Raw genomic sequence first — 22121 nt, forward strand, 5'->3', positions numbered from 1 at the left:
GCTGTGGCTACTGCTCGTGAGGAGGGCAACGCATCAACCACGACAACATCGCTGCCCTGACCACACCACCGCCGCTTCACAAGGTCATCGACGCCGCTGCCTGCACCATGGCTGAGTGCACCGCACATTAAGAACACGACACATCGCCTCGTCTCACATTGCAGCCCCTGGTTTGCTGACAACCACACCATCGACTCCATCCAGTGCCACCGTGACTGAAGGCACCTGTCATGAAGAGCACAAAGCATCAACGGCGACAACATAGCAGCTCGGAGGCCTGCCAGCGCTCCTGAATTCAGCATCATGGAGATTGATACACAATGTGTGGTGTTACTTCAAGGTATCCCCGACATCTGCTTTGTCTTCCAGGACAGACTGCGGCGACGCTTCACCTTCGTATTTCATTGCAACGTCCCGAGGCCTCTTCATTTCCAAAGGTACTGTTTTGCGGGTCTTTCCAATGCCACACTATTGGCCTGTTGAATTTGTCTTGCTCAAAATGCCGGAATATTCCCGGTTGGCGCCATCGACTTCAAGGAACTGTATTGTTAGTTTATTCTTTCAAAATTCATATCATTACTTGTGTGTGTTGGAGTTTTGTCCTTTTGGTTTTGCTTTATTCAGATAAAGATTGGTTATTTTTCTAAACTGGTGTGGTGTCACTTTGTAGTGTTTTCACTGTGTTACTGTTTGTGTTTTGTACACATTGCCTCTGAGATAAACCTGACTGCTCATGCCAAGCTACAGAGGGGGTGAGCAGCAGTTATCTTGGGTGTGTAATCCCCTTACCCTGACTAGAAGGAAGGGTCCGCCTTGGACAGGGTGCAAGTCAATGCCAACTAGAAACCACTGTAGGAAGCTGGCTCTGTATATATTATACGAAAGTGAGGTATAGTGTACACAGAATTCAGTGGAACCCCAGAGGTAGGCAGAGGTAAAAGTAGATAGCACCTTACTCTCTATTTGTGGTAGTGTGGGTGAGCAGTAAGGCTTTATCAGAGGGTAGTGTTAAGCATTTGTTGTACACACTCAATCAGCAAATGATTGTCACACACTCAAAGACTGAAATCAGACCAATTTTGATAGTATAAAAATATTATTTTAGTTATTTTAATTTCTAGAAGCAAGCAAGCCTGGCACAGGTGAGTGATTTATACTTTGCAGTAATTATGCAGTTTGAATTGCAATTGTATATATACTTTGGTTACATTAGAATTACTGGTAATGCAATGCTTTGAAATATTGTACATATACTTTGTATTGGCTTTTCCATAATATGTCAAGTAGTTTACTTTACAGATTACTTTTCTTAGACAGTGTAGTATACCTGGATACTACACTGGGACATTTCCCGTAAACAGGAAAGTAAAAGTGTTTTGGTTATTTGGTTGCAGTTTGAGAGACTTTTATAAATTTTCAACTCCACACTTAGAAACTTTTTCATAGAAAAACAGTCAATGTTATCCTATGGGAGAAAATTGTGTTATCAGTTCAGATGTAAGTACTTTGTTGGGGGAGTTGGGTTTCTGGGGTTAGACTCAGGGGTCCCCCAGAGTCAAGGATGCACTCTTGTTACACCCTCTGCGGCACTATGGCAGCCGGGTGCAGAGTGCTGAGGCCCAATGTTATCCAATGGGGGTTAGGGGACCTCCGGTTGGTGGCTGCTCACGAGCAGGCCACAGGTTTGTGGGAGCAAAGCTCCTGGACTTAAGCTCAGGGCAAATGGGGGTTCAAGATAGCACCAAAGGTACAACCTCAGCGGCACTAGGGCGGCCGGTTGCAAGGTGCTAGTTTGTCGTCTAGAGCCCTTTTTCTTTCAATGGGGAGTCTCTATTTGCAAACACACTGCAGGCTCGGGGACGAAGGTCTTCTGGGTGAGACCACCACTTGGAGAGGTAAGTTGGGATGCTGGGGGTTGGTTAGACACCATCAGTTGGGTCAACCAAGGCCATGGGGAGTCAGGTGTGGGGTGTCTTTTAGGGTCGGATCTTCTTACCAGTTCCTGGTCGCGGTGGGGGGACCTTCTGGATTGAGGCTGCAGGCCTCGGCTTGAGGCAGATCAGGGATCAATGGATCTCAGGTCATGATCACCGGGAAGACCTCCTCGTGGTGTTGGGCCACTCGAACTCGGACCGTGGGCGTCGAGTGCAGAGTGGTGCAGACTCGCGGATTTCGCAAGAGCAGGAGTCTGTGGGTGAACAAATCCGGTGTTCACAGGAGACAAAGTGTTTTCCTTGACAGGCAGGGCAGGTCCTCTGGGTTCTTGAGGTTGCTGGCTGCAGGACACACCGGAGTTTCACTTCTGCAGGTTCGAGGTGGGGACAGGCCAGTAGGTCTGGGGCCAAGTCAGTAGGCGTCCTCCTATTGTTGGCTTCAGCACAGCTGTTCAAGTCCTCCTTTTCTTCTTGTGGTTTCTTGTCTGAGGAGGCAAGGTTCAGTGGTGCCCCTAAATACTAGATTTAGGGGTGTTACAGGTAAGTAAAAGGTTGGGACCAATGGGTCCCTTCCTTGGCGTGGGTACAACCCCTACTATGCCACCCTCCGGTGGGAGGAGGGCATATGCCTCACTCTGGTTGGCTGGGTCCCCCCCCATCTGCAAGATGACGGGGCTGAGATTTATGCTTCACCTCGCCTCCCCCACCTGAGTGGTGGAGTTGGCAGAGGTGGGGACACCTCTCTTCCTCACTTGGTTTTCCTGCCAGTTCTCCTGCCCAAAGTGCGTGGTCAGAACCGGTAGTGACCAGTTGCTGGAAGCAACAAAAGGCCTGGGAAAGCTTACAAAGGCAGCAAGCCTTTGAAGCTTCCCCTTCGTGGACCCTGCCAATCCTGGGGGAGGAGGCTTGGCACCTCATCCCAGGATGTGCATTCTTTCAGGCCCCCGAGAGCAGCAGGTTCTTCACCCAGGGGTCCAGAAACATGTCTGGTGGTGGCAGCTGGGTAGCAGCCACTCAGCCTGTACACTAGCGTTAGGTTATTTTTCAGGGGGCATCTCTAAAATGCCCTCTGTGTGCATTTTTCATTAAATCCCACACGGGCATGAGTGTGGGTTTAATGTGCTGGTAAGTTTGATACCAAAATTCTCAGGTTTCAGTAGAGCCATTATTGTACTGTGGAGTTCGTAATGAAAAACTCCCAGCACCATATACTCTTAATGGCATTACTGCACTTACAGTCTAATAAAGGACTTGGACACTGTAGGGGTCCAGGGCTCCTGCATCTGTACCGTCACCACTGGTATAGTGCACCAAGCTAGAGGGGTGGCTTACATAGGCCAGGGCAGTGGATTGTAGGCATGGCACACATGGATGTATGCCATGTCGACTCTTCACTTTGTTCTGCACCAAAACACGCAAAACCAGGTCTTCGGGCTGGACTGCTCCCATGAGGCACAGGGTGAAGACTGATTTGCATATAGCTGGGTCTGAACTGAAGTGGCTTAGTGAGCTAAAGAATGATGATGGATTCAACCCAGATCTGTGACTGGGGGAGAGTGTCAAACGTTTCAGTGCTCCATCCATCATCTCCTTGTGTTTGCTTTGTTTGCCCTAAGTTTGCAGGGTATGCCCAGATGTGGGCCTCTTGCTCAGTTTGCCTCTGGATTCAAGCTAGCCTGGCTGATGAGGGGTATTACCCCAAAAACGGTCCCGGGTTGACCTGAATGGCAGTTCGAGCTGGACTGTTCCCATGAAGCCCAGGGTCAAGACTGATTTGCATATAGATGGGTCTGAACTGAGGTGGCGAAGTGAGCTATAGAACAATGATGGATTGAACCCAGATCTGCGACTAGGGGTGAGTGTCTGAAAAGTTTCAGTGCTACATCCATCATCTCCTTGTGTTTGATTTGTTCTGTGTGTTTAAACATCCAGTTTTGGCTACAAAAAATATTGCAGCTCCATTTGGATGTAGAATTCATAGTGCCAAATTCCATCACATAGTTGGGCCCTTCTTATGAAGCTTACCTGGACGGACTTCTGGGATGATTACTAAATATATTTTTAAAAACATTATCTATATACACACATATATACATACACACACACACATGTATATATACACACACACACACACATATACACACACACACACACACACACACACACATATATATATATATATATATACACACACATACAATCTCTTATACAGGCTTTTAGCTAACCCTATGCATTCACTGATCTGAAGTGTAATTCCATTTTCTTTTCAGACTGCAACAACCTTTGCAAGGTGCATGGTTCAGCCCATTTAAGCCATTCGCTAGGTTCACTGAGTGATGGCACTATGCTCTTTTGCAAACTGCACATCCACACGAAGTAGTTCCCTTCAGCACTAGACTAGAGACTGATATGGCAAAGTGTTCTTTGTGAAGCCAAAATGTGTTTGCTTTAAGGAATTGTTTATATTGGCAAGGACCCGTCTGATGTGCAAAAATAAGGTTGTACAAAAAATATGACAAAACAAAACAAGCATTCACAAAGCCAAAAGGCTGGCAGCCAAGACCAAAAACCAAAGGAAATGATGGACGGAGTGTTGGACATTGCAAGCTCTCACCCCCAGTCAACTGATCTGGGTTTAATCCATCACCGTTCTTTAGCCCACTCTGCAACCCCAGTTCAGACATGGCCATATGCAAATCAGTCATCCAAGACCAGACATATCGACTTATCCAATACTTGTTTTAGTTGGTTTGCAATGTCGGATGATGCAGCTAAGGATTGTAGGGTTTTCAATTCCACATGTAAACAGATCACCAGTGCCATCTCTGAGTGAGCTTTCAAAATATCCCTTAGTACACAGAACCCTCTGTAGCCGAGTAGCTGACAAGCTTTCAAGTCTACTCTAACTAATATTGATGTTGGTTATTAAAGAACATACTCTTTCACTTGCTCTAATGCTCACCATCATTTCTGCAGATTACTAACATGCTTTAATGCATTCTACAGGAGTGTGCAGTGCAACCTAGTCTCTGGGTGCAGGCCACTGTAGGATTGAGCATGCTCACGTACTCTCCAGTGAATAGTGCTTAGAAAGTTTGGGTGCCTCTTATGTAGTTTTCTGCAGCTCAAAGACTGGATGGTTTTGAAAGAACTGACTTTTTGGGGAAAAAAGGGAAGAATCCTCAAACGGTCGTCTTCGTTTTCTGAGTGTAGATATTTAGCATACAATATTTTTAACTGTTGAGTCAGCATCCTGGACATACACAACACTTCACTCTAAGAAAAATGCTAAACGTATCCCACTGTGCCTATACACAACCCTGCATCTCACCTACTCGCATCTGTTGCTCAATATAAAAGAGGTCTACACAATTGCACAGTTGCAGAGGTCTACACAATTTGACGGCAGGAAACCTTGTGTTTTTGGAGACAGACAAACATTTGTAGTAAAAATAATAATGAATGACAGTTTAGATCTCTTGACAAGGTCCATGTTGTGCTCTAAAAGCAAATAGTTCTAAAATGTTTACGTATCAAAAGCTACCTGTGCAACCGTACTGCAAACAGACAAAACGATGTTTCTTCGAGTATACGATTCCTAAGCTCTTTATGTCGTATTAGATCAAATGTTCTAGGTTTTGCCTTTCAGTTTAAAAACTACTGTAATCTAGTACGTCAACCACTTTGGTTCAGTTCATAATAAATAAAGACAGCAACCACAGGAATCTATTATGGAACTGAATTCCCTATGGTTTATGAATAGAATTTCTAGACTGGAACGTAGTGCCGTAAAGGCATCTAGTAAATGTACTCAAGAACTCCAAAAACTCTTCGCACAGAAAGTAAGTATTGGAAGCAGACTGCAATGATGACAGCACCTCTGTTCCAATCCTGATCACAATAAGGGCCCGATTCACAGAACTAACTTAAGACAAAATCCTAAACTTACTACCATTTTGGTATTCACAGAAGGCACTTACTCATTTCGGAATTCACAGAAGTTAGGACTCTTAACTTTACTACTCCTAAACTGAGAAAAATCCTAATTTTAAGACTTTTGGTATTCACAGAAGGCATTTAGGAGTCCTAAAGTTAGTAGTCCTTACTTTACTACTACTAAACTGAGAAAAATCCTAATTTTAAGACTTTCGGTATTCACAGAAGGCATTTAGGAGTCCTAAAGTTAGGACTCCTAACTTTACTACTCCTAAACTGAGAAAAATCCTAATTTTAAGACTTTCGGTATTCACAGAAGGCATTTAGGAGTCCTAAAGTTAGTAGTCCTTACTTTACTACTACTAAACTGAGAAAAATCCTAATTTTAAGACTTTCGGTATTCACAGAAGGCATTTAGGAGTCCTAAAGTTAGGAGTCCTTACTTTACTACTACTAAACTGAGAAAAATCCTAATTTTAAGACTTTCGGTATTCACAGAAGGCATTTAGGAGTCCTAAAGTTAGTAGTCCTTACTTTACTACTACTAAACTGAGAAAAATCCTAATTTTAAGACTTTCGGTATTCACAGAAGGCATTTAGGAGTCCTAAAGTTAGGAGTCCTTACTTTACTACTACTAAACTGAGAAAAATCCTAATTTTAAGACTTTCGGTATTCACAGAAGGCATTTAGGAGTCCTAAAGTTAGGACTCCTAACTTCAGTGAATACCGAAATGAGTAAGTGCCTTCTGTGAATACCAAAATGAGTAAGTGCCTTCTGTGAATACCAAAATGGTAGTAAGTTTAGGATTTTGTCTTAAGTTAGTTCTATGAATCGGGCCCCCAGTCTTTAAATCTAAGACCAGCACACTACACGTTTCTAAGGTTGAGCTTCAGGCTAGCTGAACAGCATTACCTCTTAGAAAGCAACAGATGATGAAGGATTTAACCAGTGTACACAACAACAAGGAAATAACCAACTGCGTATCACATGCAAACAATACACACTAGGTTAGTCATGTAAAAGAATTATAAATGTATGCTCAATGGAGTAGCCAAAATACATAGTTTGAAATAATACTATTGTGAATGTCTAAAAGAAAATACAACATTTATTAGTTGGGAGTACTGTAATTCAGTGCAAAAACACAGAATGCCAAAGGATTCATAGAGTTTGTTGAGGTGAGTGACAATGATTCAGATCTTCAGGTAGGGGATAGGAAAGGAGTTAAACGTCGTTTAGTGGAGATTCCCACATTGAAGAATGCTGAGGAAGTCCCCGAGTCGGAGCGGCAGTACTTGTACCAAGTCTGCACTAGCTTGAAGCACGTGATCACAAGCAGAAGGACATTGTGGGAGCGAGCGAGTCTTTGTTAAAGTAAACTTCAAAAAATGTGTTTTTGTAGCAGAGAGTATTTTGGATAAGGCAAGGTCTGACCTTGCCTAGTACTTCCACAGGTCAAAAAACTCAGGAAAAGTAGGGAAGTGAGTGAAGGCAGAGGCGGCTGCTCCGTTAAGGAGGAGCAGCGTTGCCCCGCTGGTTTAAGAGCAGTGCAAAGGTAAAATGAAATGATAAGAACGTAACTTTATTATTATTTTATTTTTAGTATTACGCTTGCAGTTGCACTGCAGCCAGGTTAGGTTGGGATGGGGCGGGGCTTCTGTGACCCAGAAGGGGGAGGAGTGGTTGCTGCACCTTAAGAGTGCATGTCTGTGTGGCCAACCTTCTTGGGCCGGCCAAACTGTCATGCGAACTTTGCATGTTCTCCACCAGCTGTATTGCACAGCCTGGGTGGAGAACATGCACGGCCTCCCAGTCCATCTCTGAGCGCCGAACAACGGCGCTCAGACGAATCCCAGCGCTGCTGTAACAAAGCAATGCGATTGGCTAGGGGAGTCTGGGAGCCTGTGTGCTTCCTGGTTCCTGCGTTTGAGGAGAGGCGGCGACCAGCAGGTACGTTTTCTTTTTTATTTACGTTTTCCACACAGCCACAAAATGGAAATAGTGAAACTGGCACTATATTACTTAATTCATCGGTGGGTGTTAGGAGGCGCAGCAAGCCACACGGGTCGATACAAACTTTACACACCCCTTCTAGGTGTTTCTGTTTTGTGTGGTTTCGGCGGATATGGCACATCTTAGAATAAAGTTACACATCAGGATTTGAAGCACTGAGCTGCTACTAAAACTGATATGCAATACCCTGGGCCATGCTTCAAAATGTGATAATCTTCATTTCAAAACATTTCTCTGTAGGACGAAACGAACCATATTCCCAGCTTCATGTATTTATTATGCAAATCAAGCAAACAGGACGGTGGCCACAGGCCAAAAGGGGGCTCAGCTTACTAGAATTTCAGTTGACTTTGTTAGAGGAAATTATTTTAAATGCATGCGGCTACTGAACCCCTGCCATACTTGACCACAGAAAATATATTCCTTCACGTTTTGCTGTGAACATTTATTTATTTAAGCTAAACTCCAGCTCTTGAAAGACGACCATAAAGGAATCTTCGGTTCCCTGCTAACATTTCATGTGCGCTCTCTCTAAACAAGGGCAAACAACATGTGCTCGCTGCATTAGGCGCCGCGCCAGGGCTTCACTATTAAATGAAATCATCTATGTATTTTCTGCGGAATTCTTTTTAACAACTTCCACCCCTGACAGAACTCGAGCTGGGAGAGAAACAAGGCAACAATGTGAAGGCTGGTGAGGTATATGGCGCGCAAAACATCTTTCCATACGATGGTTTGAGACACTAAAAAGCAACTTCATTGCGGTTTTTACCTTGACCAGTGAATGGAGGCTTTTTTCACCAAACATGTCCCATAGGAAGGCCAGTTCCTCCTGGCTGTCCACATGTGGCTGCAGCTGGGCCGGCAGCGTGGCCAGCAGCTCGTACACACCTGTGAAGCGAACAGAAAACATAAAATAAAACCAGAGTGCTCGCGCATACTATTCATTTATCACAGCACTTCAATGTAAATTGCCCGTCCGGAGCATGCCATTTCATCTGGAGGGGGAGGGCAGTTTTATGGACAAATATTTGCTTTGAAAACAGGGGGCCGGAGCCTTCCTCGCTTTCAAAGTCCCAGGTACTAAAAGCGCACCGATCTGTCAAGGTTGTCAGACGTCGGTGTCTGCACGCGCTATATTTTTACAAGCTCAAACTCAATATTTCAAGGAGAATTTTACAGGGATAAAAGCTAGCAAACATTCCTCTATTAATGGATATTCCGTTTCAAAGCAAACAGAAGCCAATGAGTGAAATCACCGGTATTGGAAAAATGACCTTTCATAGATGACAAAAAAGATGGGGTGTTTCTTCAGAGAACGATAGAATTTCCTGCCAAAAATGTCCCTTTAATTTGCACAGTGTAGATGTACAATCATAGGCGCTTCACCCAATTAAAAAGCGATACCAAAAAAGATGTGACCGATTTTCAAGTTGGGTGAGGGCATTGCAATAAAAAAACAACACACAAAATGTTACCGATGGTAAAGATGGAGTCAGCTAAATAAAATAAAAAAATAATAAGCATAGGGAAGGAAGTGTAAATGGGAGGTAGTCAAAAGCAAAACCATGAGGCTAAAAACTGAAATGTTTCTAAGCGAGTTAGCGGCGTTGAGAAATGTGACCACTGACCCCCGCTGTTTGCTGTGCGCCTGCCTCGCAGTTTGGCTGGGCAGACAGGGGCGCACTGTTCCACAGTAGCCCGGGGCGTAAACTATCTGTCAGGCGCACACAGACGAACGAGTGGCCGTCCAAAAATGTAGCAAGAGTGCATGCACGAGCCCGCTTTAGGGAGGTAACCTGGCAGGAGTCGATATCAATTCATAGCACATGTTTCATTTTCCAGTGGGATTACTGGGGGTAAAAAGGACAAAACGCCTTTTTCTGCTGTCTGCCGTCTACCAAAACACCAGTCCCCTGCGGGATCACTACACGCGGCCCTGCTATTATTTTTAGTTTGAATAACTGCTGCTGTTCATCGCCGAGACAGATTTACACGACATTTAACCATTGAAGCATACGAGTTTGGTGAAACACAGGCTGTTCACCAATATCATGTGTATTGTCGAATGTAAACACCAGTGTGCATGCTAGATTCATCGAACGGGTTTTAATCTTCTGAAACATTTAATGTGCCCTAAATCCCATTACTCATTTGGGAATTATTCCTTTTCACGGTTTGAATATTTATGCTTTTGCATATAAAGTGAAATCTTCCTAATTAAATTATTTCCAGAAACGTACCACGTGGTTAGAATTTTATGGCATATTAAACCTACTGTTTTTCATCAAAATATAAGTGCTACTGCTATTCAAGTATGAATCTGCGTTTCCTATGGAAAAAAGTCTGATGCTACGTATTATATAAACAAACTATTTGATGTGGAAATTCAAGTGTAAGGCTAGCAGGTGGTTTGTTTTATCCCAGATATTCGACAAACAAGAGTGCTTACCTGCAACACTTATTCTCTTTTATTATGACAGCTGAAAGTCAAGGCACAGGGAATGGGGGATGGCTTATGAAAAAAAAATGTCCATAAACACAATAAACTGAAAAGAATACAGTTCAAAATGGTATTTTTGTTTTAGTGGGATTTTGGGTGCAGAAATGATTATACTTAGCAGCGGTTATTAGAAATGCCAGCTCGGTTGACCAGCCATTGTAGAGCAAAAAGCGGATCCTGCACTAAAAGATTAAAACAAATAAACCAAGGGTTGGCCACAAGCCTTTTTAGCTTAGCCAACATTTGTTTTGTCAGGGATTTTGCAAACCTTTATTATTGAGGAAACTGCTGGGCAGCCAATCACTCAAAAAACAAGCATTGGCATAGCAAATAGGTCTCGCCTTTGGGACCTTATAAGTGTTTAGCCAAGCAACAGTTGCATAACTAAATACTTATAAGGTTCCAAAAGCAAGACCTATTGGCTATGCAAAGCGGCCGTGAAAGGGATCGCGATCAAACATCAAAGCGGCCGTGTGGCTGCGAAAGTGAAAGTAATCGCGGTAAAGCGCGGCGCGTGTGCCCGCGCACATGCACTGCAGCTCTAGGCTGGCCTGGTAGCACTTCTTGGAGCCCTCTCAATAAGTATCGCCAGACCAGCGCATGCGCTGGGTCAGGCGAGACCTAACAAACGTTGGCTAAAAGTACAACTATTTTTTGTATAAAAAGCATACGTGACAGTAGTCCTTAGAGAAGACGCACATGCACACAGAAAGTAGCTTCCTTAAGTGGTAAGGGCAGAATAACGTTAATCACATTCAAGTTAGCCAATGAAGTGGCCCCATGTTGCACTCGGAGGAAGAAACATGAGAATGGCAATAACAGACAAATGGATTAGGAGGGCTGGCTAAAGCCCTATAAGTATATTATTCATATATTTTAGTTTAAAAATAACAAGTTTTGGCTAAAAGAAGACCAAAAAGGGCTGTACAATGTATGACAGAGCAGTACTAAATGAAAAAGCACAACAGGAAGAGCTGAGGGTTGTTAACCCCTTAACTGCTGGGCCTTCCCCCCACTAGCACAAGTTTAGACTAATTCATATGGTGAAATATGTCGAGTGAAAAATAGGTATCAAGGTAACTTATGTAATTCTGAAATGGGAACAAGATATGGAATTTAGAAGCAGTGGTTATTGTAAATCTTTGAATTTGTGTGTGCCAAACAGTACAAGCATATGAGGTACAGGGTATTTTTCAAAATGTTTTCTTTTTTACACACTTGCTAACATTTGGAAGACAAACATGCAGTGAAATCCTATTGGCAATACACAAATAAACTACTATTCTATGCTTCCACATGTCTTCTGATAAAAATGGTATTTCACTTGTGTGGGTAGGCCTAGTGCCTGCAACAGGAAACAATGTGATGGAAAATTCCGGAATCCACAAAATTCTTACCACCTAGCATTACTCGACCTGTGCTGATAAAACACTTTTCCACTTGTGTGGCTGGGCCTAGTGCCCGCAACAGAAATGGATCAAACCAAGGTCAATGGGAGTCCTTGCATGGGGAGTCCTATTGACCTTGGTTTGATCCCTGTGGATTCTAGAAGTTTCCATCACATAAATGTGGGGAAAATGTGATCTTTCAGGCAAAATCTGAGGTTTGCAGGGCATTGTGGGTAGGAAAACCTCATGGGATTCACACAAGGCACACCACCCTTGAATCCCTTGGCTGTCTACTTTTCAAAAATTACGGTGGTTCGTAGGATTTCATGGGCAACGGTTGAGCATAGCCCCAATTTCTGCAGATACTCTTATTGGAGATCTCTCCAAGTAGCACTTTAGGGCATTTTGTGTCGAGGTCTCCCACACAAGTTTAGTACCATTTTTATCAGAAGACTTGGAGGAATCCTGTGTGGTAGGAAATCTGTGGCTTCCTGCAGATTCCCGGTTTCCTCACAGAAACGCGAGGAACATTTTGTTGCTAGTCAATGTTTAAGGTTTACAGGGCATTGTGGGTAAGAAATGGTGTCGGATGCATGCGACGCACAGCACCCTGGACTCCCACATAGGTCTAGTTTTCAAAATGGTCTGATAGGTTTTTCCAGGTGTCAGCCTAGCCAAGCCCAAAAAGTGCAGTTGTTTACCATTGCAAGTGCGATGAAACTGGGAGTGAGCCAAACTCTCCGGGCCATATGTAAAAACAACCACCAAAAGAATCAAATGTCCTCTTGCTTGCCATTGGGATGTGTTAGAAGGTGGTTCTGACACTATGGGCCACCCAGATATTTCACTTTTTGAGCACCTAATTGGTGATCTTTTACTGTGGGGGAGCCTCATAGGTTGGGACTCACCCACAGTGAACTCAGGTTGAAAGACTGCATGGGGATTTTACTGGTGTCCCTCTGGCTTGACCTGGCCACTGTGTAGCAGCTGGAGTAAGGGACACTGGGTTGGTTACATGCAGACACAGGTGTACATGCGTGTGCACACGTGTAGGGGCTGCGCAGGCGAGATGCCTAGCGTGCGCAGTCCAGGAGCAGCTACAGAGTGAATGGTGTGGCAGGACGTATGCAGAATTGTATGGTGACATGGAATAGGCTTTATACAGTGGGAAGAGACAAGCCAGGGAAAGTCAGTGTGTTTTACTGTTTTTCATTTTATTATTCCCCTATGGGGATGTGGAGCCCATGGCCTAGAGTAACTTTCATAAGGCCTACACATTCCAGACACGCACTAAAGTCCACTGTAACGGAGGTGAAAAGGAGTATTCTGCAGAGTGCAACGTCATATTTGTACTGCTTTTGGGTCATCCAGAAATGTCACATTTCTCTGAGTCAGTCATAACCAGAGCCTGGCTGAGGGTTGACCTCAGCTGGATGGATTGATAACCTTTCTTCCACAAGCTAAGGACTCCTCTCCATGAAGAGTAGATGGGTGGGGCTACAGGCTCATCCATCAGCAGCTATCACTGGGTGCCAGGCTGCACCAAGGAGGGAAGGCAGCAAGGGGTGAAGCTTTTTCAGAGACCATGTGGCCACAGACCCTGGACGACGCCATTTTGAACATGACCCAGAGGCTGGGCAGGAAGGAGGGAGCTGGGGCAGTGAGGTGATGTGTCGCTGTTTGATAGGACAAACAGAGACTTCCTGCCAGCCCCCTACTCGACTTTTAAAAAGTGCTTGCACAGGAAGAGAGTCTCTCTATGGGGTGTGGTCTGCTGAGGCGGAAGGTTCTGGAGCCTGGCAATGGGCAGTTGGAAGGAGGAACCCCCTAACTGCACCAGAAAAAGAGCCCAGGACCGGTGCAAAGAAGCAGGGGCCACTGCGTAGGGAAAGAGAGGCCCAGGAGCAGAGCCAGGCGAAAAGCTGGCGCAGGGAGCCAGTGAAGACCGCTCCCTGCAAAATGCACCCTCTTGACGACCTGGAGGGTAAAGGAGAGTGTTCCCAGTGGCTGGGGGATGCCACCATGAGCAAGAAGACGTGAAAATGGGGCAGATCGGACCCCCAGGGGCTGAGATATGGCCCCCGGAAGGTAGGCGACCGTTGACCCCTAAGAAGACTGACGACGAAGCGTGTGGGGCTCCGCCGCCAGTCTCAGAGATGCCCCCAGGGTGGGTCAGGTCCCCAGGGGCTGCCCCCAGAAGAAGGGAAGCAGAGGAGCGCCATTGCGCTCCCCGTGAAAGTGCCCTACAGGGGGGAAAGGAGCCCACCCTGGCCCCCACCGAAGATGGAGACAGGGAGCGACGTCGCGCAAACCCGCAAAGAGGTCTGTAGGGGCCCGGGACTCCATCCCCGGGCCCCGAAGTCAAGACGGGGAGCGCCATCACGCTTCCCGTGAAGATACTCCCCTGGGGGGGCCAGGAGCCCACCCTGGCCCCCGCCTTAGAAGAATCGACGGGGAGCGCCATCACACCCCCGTGATGAGGGGAGGCCTGGCACCCCATCCCCGGGCCCTGAAGCAAAGCCAGAGGGGCGCCGTCGCGCCCCCCGTGAAGATGGCCCGGGACCCCATCCCTGGGCCCTGATGTGAGGGAAAAGGTGTGTGGGGGGGGAGGGAGTGCCGTCCCACTCCCCCGAGGTCCAGGGGGACCAGCAGACCCGAAGATAGGCACCGGCTCCCGCGGCCGCACAGAAGAGTGCTGGCCGGGCGGGGAGCCTGCAGGAGCAGCCGGGGGTGGGCTCCCCTGGCTGCCATCCACCGAATGGGCATGCGGGGGGCCCGGGTGGAACCGGAACCCCCAAACGATCGAAGGTGTGAGGGACCCGGGTGGGACTGGGCCTCAGAAAACCAAAGGAGCGGCCAGGGGTGGGCTCCCCGAGCCGCCTACCATCACCTGGGGGTCCGGGTGGGACCGCCCCCCCCACCGAAGCAGGAAGATGCAGTGAAGCCACCGGCACCACCAGCGCGGCTCTGCCGGGCACACAGGAGAGCTGCTCATCTATTATTCATGAACAGGAGCCTGAAGCTCCCCATAATGCCTTGCAAGGCAGGGGGGGATGATCGTTTTTGGCGTTTTGGTGGTCCCCAGAGGAGAGGGGACATCCTCAATGGTGAAAAGGTGCTGGGGAGAGCTGCTGGAGAAGCGCGGTCTCCCTCCAACACGAAGAGGAAAGTCCCCCCCTAAGCTTCTAGGGGAACTAAAAGAATAACCCCTCCAGGGCTCAGCACCGGCATAAACACCTCCTGGGCTGGAGCTTTCGTTCTACAGCTGGGGGTGTACTGAGAAGTGTCGCCTGAAGGAGTGAAAGGTTTAGCTGGGGATGTCTGGAATAGGGCATCCCCTGGAGGTGAAGAGGAGTAATTGCACCAGAAATTCTTTTACTAGCGTTATTTTTTTTAAGGGGACTGAAGGTCACAAGTGTAATGTGAAGTACCTGTGTAAGGTGATGTCATAAGCAAAGTGGGGTTATGTTGCCAGACATTCATGTTAGGGTGTCTGGCTGTATATACGTAATCATGTGGTTTCATCAGAGATGCCTTTAGGGGCTGTAATTGCAATGCATTCTAATGATCCACAAATGTGAGGAGTACTGTCATTCTAAAGAAATGTTTAAACATGTATTCTTTTTGCTGCGCTTAGGTGAAGAACCCAGACTGCTAGTCCTTAAGATATAGAGGTGTATACTTCACGGTCAGTAGGGAATGCTCAGTCAGGGTTGTGTGTCACCAAGGCAGGGTTACCCATTTTAAATTCTTGTTGAGGTAATGAGGTGGGTCGCCACTGGGATGGTGCCAGTGCGTAGGGCCCTTGCTCCAGGTTATGTTCAACTAACTGCATTGGGGGCAAGATGATGTGCATACATGGGAGTGGTGTTACTAGACCCCCTCCCCCCCATGGGAGGGGTGGAGATGTTATACAATGTCACAAAGTAATTCCGACAGCTTATGTATATTTGTAAATTGGTGCATATTATTGAGTAGTGTGTGGGTTTAATAAATGTACTCTTACTTTTATAAAGCAAAGTACAGACTGGACAATCAATTATTTAGTGTTATTCCTGCGCACCTCCAAATGGCGATTACTAGCCCACGCAATCTGTGGAAGTCAGCGCACTACTAAATTTTCTAAGAGTATAATTAATCACCAATAATAAATCGTACTAATACATGAATTGCGTGCTAATCGGAAAAAGGTGGCCACCCTCATACATTATTTTCACGTGGGTCGCACTCCGCTGGTCTTTAGCAAGTAGCCCCATAGGATTCTGGATGATAGAGTAGCAGCGGCGAGTACACCTATGCTACAAAGTGTAATAATAAATGCCATCCCTGGACACGTGTTTCGAGGTAGTTGCCTCTCGTCAGCAGGGAGCAGGACTGTGTGGGGGGTGCCGTAGACTGCCAAAAAATATGAGGTTTAAGTACCTTTCGTGGCGGCGCGCGGGTGCAGACTCCAGGCTCGTCAGCCAATCGCTCAGGGAGCTTCAAACATTATTTTCACGTGGGTCGCACTCCGCTGGTCTTTAGCAAGTAGCCCCATAGGATTCTGGATGATAGAGTAGCAGCGGCGAGTACACCTATGCTACAAAGTGTAATAATAAATGCCATCCCTGGACACGTGTTTCGAGGTAGTTGCCTCTCGTCAGCAGGGAGCAGGACTGTGTGGGGGGTGCCGTAGACTGCCAAAAAATATGAGGTTTAAGTACCTTTCGTGGCGGCGCGCGGGTGCAGACTCCAGGCTCGTCAGCCAATCGCTGGCAGTCCACGCGGCACCCCTTTACATTGACCTGCTCCCTGCTGACGAGAGGCAACTACCTCGAAACACGTGTCCAGGGATGGCTAACGCATACACATACTGTTCTATTTACATTTTGTGGCATAGGCGTACCCGCCGTCGCCACTACATTTCCCACAGTCCTTTGGGGCAACTTGCTGGTGTGACGAGCGGTGTGCGACCTACTTTTCCTCAATTTAAACGGCTTCCTTAAGCTAACGGGCTGACGAGCCTTGAGTCTGCACCTGCGCGCCAGGAGAGGTACTTGACCTGCTTTTAATTACATTTGGCAGTCCACGCGGCACCCCTTTACATTGACCTGCTCCCTGCTGACGAGAGGCAACTACCTCGAAACACGTGTCCAGGGATGGCTAACGCATACACATACTGTTCTATTTACATTTTGTGGCATAGGCGTACCCGCCGTCGCCACTACATTTCCCACAGTCCTTTGGGGCAACTTGCTGGTGTGACGAGCGGTGTGCGACCTACTTTTCCTCAATTTAAACGGCTTCCTTAAGCTAACGGGCTGACGAGCCTTGAGTCTGCACCTGCGCGCCAGGAGAGGTACTTGACCTGCTTTTAATTACATTTGGCAGTCCACGCGGCACCCCTTTACATTGACCTGCTCCCTGCTGACGAGAGGCAACTACCTCGAAACACGTGCCCAGGGATGGCTAACGCATACACATACTGTTCTATTTACATTTTGTGGCATAGGCGTACCCGCCGTCGCCACTACATTTCCCACAGTCCTTTGGGGCAACTTGCTGGTGTGACGAGCGGTGTGCGACCTACTTTTCCTCAAGGCCACCCTCATACAACATGAAGAAAACAGGTGCCGAAGCAACTGTATACCGATTGCACAGCTAAATGTGCCTCTGTATGTAATCCACTAAACCTGTAATTGTTGTTAATAAATAAAGTAAACAGTGGTATAAACAATTGTTGTACTGAATTCAACTCATTTAATTCATGAGCTTTCAAACCCACAAAGGAAACAAACTGTTTGCATCAACGATCTAATGAATATACAATTGTGTAAGTAAACAATTGTTTTGAATTCCTTATAAATACACATTTGACAATGTGAATACAAAATTACAAATTATTGTACAGCATGACGGTAGGTATTGTTGGTAGTCCAATGCATTTCGGGATTTACAGCAATCCCTTCTTCAGGGGCCTGTATATAAAAGAAAAACAGAAAGAAATATTGCAACATATAACTGAGTATTACAATGTCAACCTGATTTTCATTTTTGGAGAAACTGTTACATCGTCTAACTGCCCAGAAAGGCCTGACCGTGCCTGTACTTGTCCTGCACGTACATAAAAATGAGATTGAAACAGAAAAATAGTCCTGTGCATAGTTGTGTTAACATAAAGAGCCAGGTAGAAGAAACATCCTTAAACCCAATGATGAACCCCTGTGCACCACCATCAATAATTGTGATCACGTGAATCGTAAAAATCTCCTAAAGCCAAATAAAGACAACATATGAAGAAAAAATCCTTACGTGAAAGCTATCATGTTTCCATTCAGCATGAATAGCCTCAATGTTCTCCCAAACGGAGGAAAAGGAGAGAAAATGCATAGCAATGCTAATGGCTATTTCTGAACTGTTCAAATGCCTGTGTATAGAAATGACAATGTGGTGTAGTTGACTAGCTGTGTCCTGATTTACTCCGCCAAATAACACCCTCCTATAAAAGGAAATCACAATCTTTACCTAAGTGTTTTGCCGAGGACAACAAGGTGATCGGTGTTGGAATGGTAATCACAAGAAGCACAACCTCCGTTGGACGTGTCAAAACAGCCTGTTAGGAGTAAAACAACAATATAACTAGTGAATCCTACTGAATCTGCGTAGATCGACGAGTCTGTTCATTGACTCACTAAACGTACGCGCTCACTCAAGTGTCTGTGTGCCTTACCTCAAGTGGCCCTTCAAAACCCTTGTAAGCTCAAAAGAGTGAAGACTAACTCCGTCTGGAAACGCTCTCGCCTATCCCGCTTTCAAACACGACCAAAAACTTTATATCGGAAGTGCAAGTCACGCGCGGACCAGTAATAATCGAAGAAGGACTGAAGTGAATGTCTTTCTCATCTTGATAAACCCATACGAAAATGGCGCGCTAAAGTTCCATGTTAACAATGGTAAGTGGAGGAGGAGCCTAGCGCGCAACCAAGATGGCCGCGTAGGTGCGAGGCTCCCGAGGACCTCCGCGACCTCCTGAATTAATCCTGGCGATATCCTGTCCTTGTTGAGGGGACTGTGTTGGGGAACCGGAGCTGAGGCGCCACCCGTTTTTTGGGCTCGAATCGGACCCCGAACGCCGGTGGGAGCATCGATCGAAGGTTGCGGCCTTCTCCTCGCCGGCCCCCCGGATTGGAGTGGTGGGGCGATCCGGGGACAAAGTGAATAACAGCGGCGAGCGGGGCTGGGCGACTGGCGTACCCCGCACTTTCACTTTCGCTTTTGCGCCCTCCTAGCTCTCAAGCCGGGTCGGGCTGCGGAGCGGGGTGCGGTGACCTTGTCCGGGAGCCCGGCTGACCCGCCGGCGGTGGGTTGACCCGCGGTTCGGTGGTCGCCCCTGCCCCCCCCCCCTGGCACCCGTGACTTGGTATAGCGGCCCGTTTGGGGAGCTTGGCACGACGGTGGAAGAGCCAGCATGTCCACCAAACAAGATGGCGACCGGGCGAAGGTGAAGACGACCCGCCGTGGCACGGCGCACCAGGCCAACAGTATGGACCGCTACACGCTTCAGAAGGGTTCTCCGGAGACATCGCGTGCATCCCCGGTGGGCCCGGCGGAGGCATCTGCTCATCCGGTGGATCTGACCCTCCGGGACGTCATGGGCGCCATCGCAGAGATGAAGGCCTCGGTGGACCAGCGTTTCGACACCTTAGCGCAAAAAATAGACTCGGTCCTTGTGGATGTGAGCCTTGTGAGGGCAGACTTGTCCAAAACAAACGACCGAGTCGACTCCCTGGCCCACACCACAACGAGCCTCACGACAGACGTGGTGGCCCTCCAGAAGGAGGTGCGCCGGCTTGGCCAGGCGAGCGCCCTGATGGACCGGCGATTGGAGGACTCCGAGGGTCGGGCCCGGAGGAATAATGTCCGTATTGTGGGGGTCCCGGAGGGACGAGAGGCGGAGGCGGCGGATCTTTTCGTGGAAGATTTGATCCTGACCCATCTCCAGCCCCGGGGGCTGAGTAAGCTTTTTGCGGTGGAGCGTGCTCACCGGGTCCCCGGGGGCAGACCTAAGACTGGTGCCCCGCCGCGGCCGCTCATCGCCCGGATTTTTAATTTTCGGGACAGAGATGCTATCCTCCAGACCTCCAGGCAACAGGGACCGGTCAAGCTTGACAACATGGAGATACATTTCTACCCAGACTTTACTCCGGCGGTCCAGAAGCAGCGACAGAGCTTTCTTGGGGTTAAACGTCGCCTAAGGGACCTGAACCTCAAGTACTCAATGCTCTTTCCAGCTAAGCTGAGGGTAGAGGTGGATGGTCGCACGCACTTCTTCGACCGGCCCGAGGCGGCTAAGGACTGGCTGGACACTCTGCCTGGAGATCGGGGCCGGGGGGGCGGGGGGGGCGCGGCTGGCGAGGAGGGCCCGCCGGATCAGAATTGAGGGGTGACTGAATAGGCCTTGCTCTGGACGTTATTCCTTCACCATTTATTGTTTGCGTATGTTCCCCTCCTATGGAGGTTGCGTGGGGTCTGTTGGGGGCTTCCCTCCTCCTCTGGGGGACTAGTTAGTATTTTAGCTATGGGGCGACAGGCACACTGCACTTTGGGGGGGCTGTCTGGGCTCATGCAGGGGTGCAGGGAGGGGGGAGTTCTGTTGGGACTGGGGGGTGGGGGGGGTGTGTTGTTTGTTAGCACCGCAGGGCAAACCCGCTACTATGTTGTTGTTATTAGGATGCTCGATGGGGGACGACCGATTGATTCGACGTATGATGGGGGGTAGGGACTTGACTGTGTTGTCATGGAATGTTAACGGCCTGGGGGATAGGATTAAGCGTGGTGTGGTCCTGCAGTACTTAAAACGTATTTCACCAGATGTTGTCTTCCTGCAGGAGACGCACCTTATAGGTAACTCCTTTCATGCAATGAATCGGCGGGGATATCGTTTGGTGGCACATTCCGGCTTCACCTCGGGCTCGCGGGGGGTGGGTATTATGATCAAGAACTCGCTCCCGTTGGAGATTGATGAGGTGCGCCATGATGAGAGGGGACGCTACACGGTTCTGGTGGGAAGAATGGAGGGTAGAGTGTTTATCTTTATATCAGTGTACGTCCCGCCTGGGTTACAAGCCACCACATTCGCGGACCTGGGGCGCCTCCTTCTGGACCTTCCGAGTGGCCTGCTGGTGGTTGGAGGGGACTTTAATGCGGTAGCCTCTGGGTCTATGGATCGCCATCCCCCTAGGGACCTCCCCCGGGCACAGGCGTGGCTGCCCGGCCTTCTGGACACGCTGGGCCTGGTGGATTGCTGGCGATTAAAGCATCCCGCATTGCGACAGTACACCTTCCACTCGGGTGCCCATGGTAGCCTCTCGCGGCTTGATTACATCCTTGTCCCGGCGGCCCATGCAGGGAGGGTGGGGGAGGTGCGCTATCTAGCGCGGGGTATCTCAGACCACTCCCCATTGTTGTTGCATTTCGATGTCTTCCCGAGGGGGGATGGCAGGGTGGCCCCAATCAACGCATGGTATTTGCGCAACCCCACCATTCGTGCCGACTTGATCAAATCCTTACAGCGATATTTCGACGAGAATGTGGGGTCGGTCTCCTCCGCCATCTCCCTGTGGGAGGCTTTCAAGGTAGTCCTTAGAGGGGAGGCCCTCTCCTTTATCTCCCATGCCCGGCGGCTCGAGCGGGAGGAGGTGACCCGGGTAGAGGCCGAGATTGCAGAACTGGAGGGTGACCTGGGGAGCGGGGTAACAGACGCCAAGTTGCATGTTCTACACCTAAAGCAGGCGGCCTATCGGGCCCTCGTCACGGAGGCGGCCAGGGGCCTCAGTAGAGAGCAGCAGGGGCGATTGTATGATGTGGGTGATAAGGCTGGCAAATTGATTGCGTGGTTGGATAAGAGGGAGAGAGCGAGCCGCGTGGTGCCTTTGATTGAGAGTGTTGATGGTGCGTGTGTCACCGAGCCGGAAGCCATTGTCTCCTGCTTCGCGGATTATTTCCGCGAAGTCTACTCCCCGGTTTCCCCCTGCTCGGAGGAAGATTCCCATGCCCTGCTTCGGGACATCGCACTGCCCTCCCCAACGGTGGAGGACAGGGATTCGCTGGACGCCCCTCCCACCTCGGACGAAATTGCCTTGGCTATTCGCTCGGTTGCATCCGGCAAGGCCATGGGCCCCAATGGTATTCCCATCGAGCTCTACAAGCTACGCCCGGATGTGTTGGCGCCCCACCTGCGCGCGATGTTCCTGGCGGCCCACTCGCAGGGTTCCCTCCCGCCGGACCAGCGCCTGGCCACAATTGTGGTGATCCACAAGGAGGGGAAGCCCCGTGAACGGGTCACATCCTATAGGCCGATTTCGCT

The 22121-nt window shown here is 48.3% G+C and overlaps 1 protein-coding gene across 3 annotated transcripts in view; it reads right to left on the reverse strand.

Moving 5' to 3' along the window:
- Window positions 1-22121, reverse strand: part of MPP7 (MAGUK p55 scaffold protein 7) — a 915371-nt gene that overhangs the window by 564767 nt on the left and 328483 nt on the right. For all 3 annotated transcript variants that reach the window (XM_085631773.1, XM_085631772.1, XM_085631774.1), the window contains exon 6: window positions 8658-8776. In XM_085631773.1, coding sequence (XP_085487899.1) covers window positions 8658-8776 — 119 coding nt within the window. The remainder of the gene's footprint in view (window positions 1-8657; window positions 8777-22121) is intronic.

Source organism: Triturus cristatus, chromosome 10 (genome assembly GCF_964204655.1).
Source record: "Triturus cristatus chromosome 10, aTriCri1.1, whole genome shotgun sequence".
Taxonomy (NCBI): domain Eukaryota; kingdom Metazoa; phylum Chordata; class Amphibia; order Caudata; family Salamandridae; genus Triturus; species Triturus cristatus.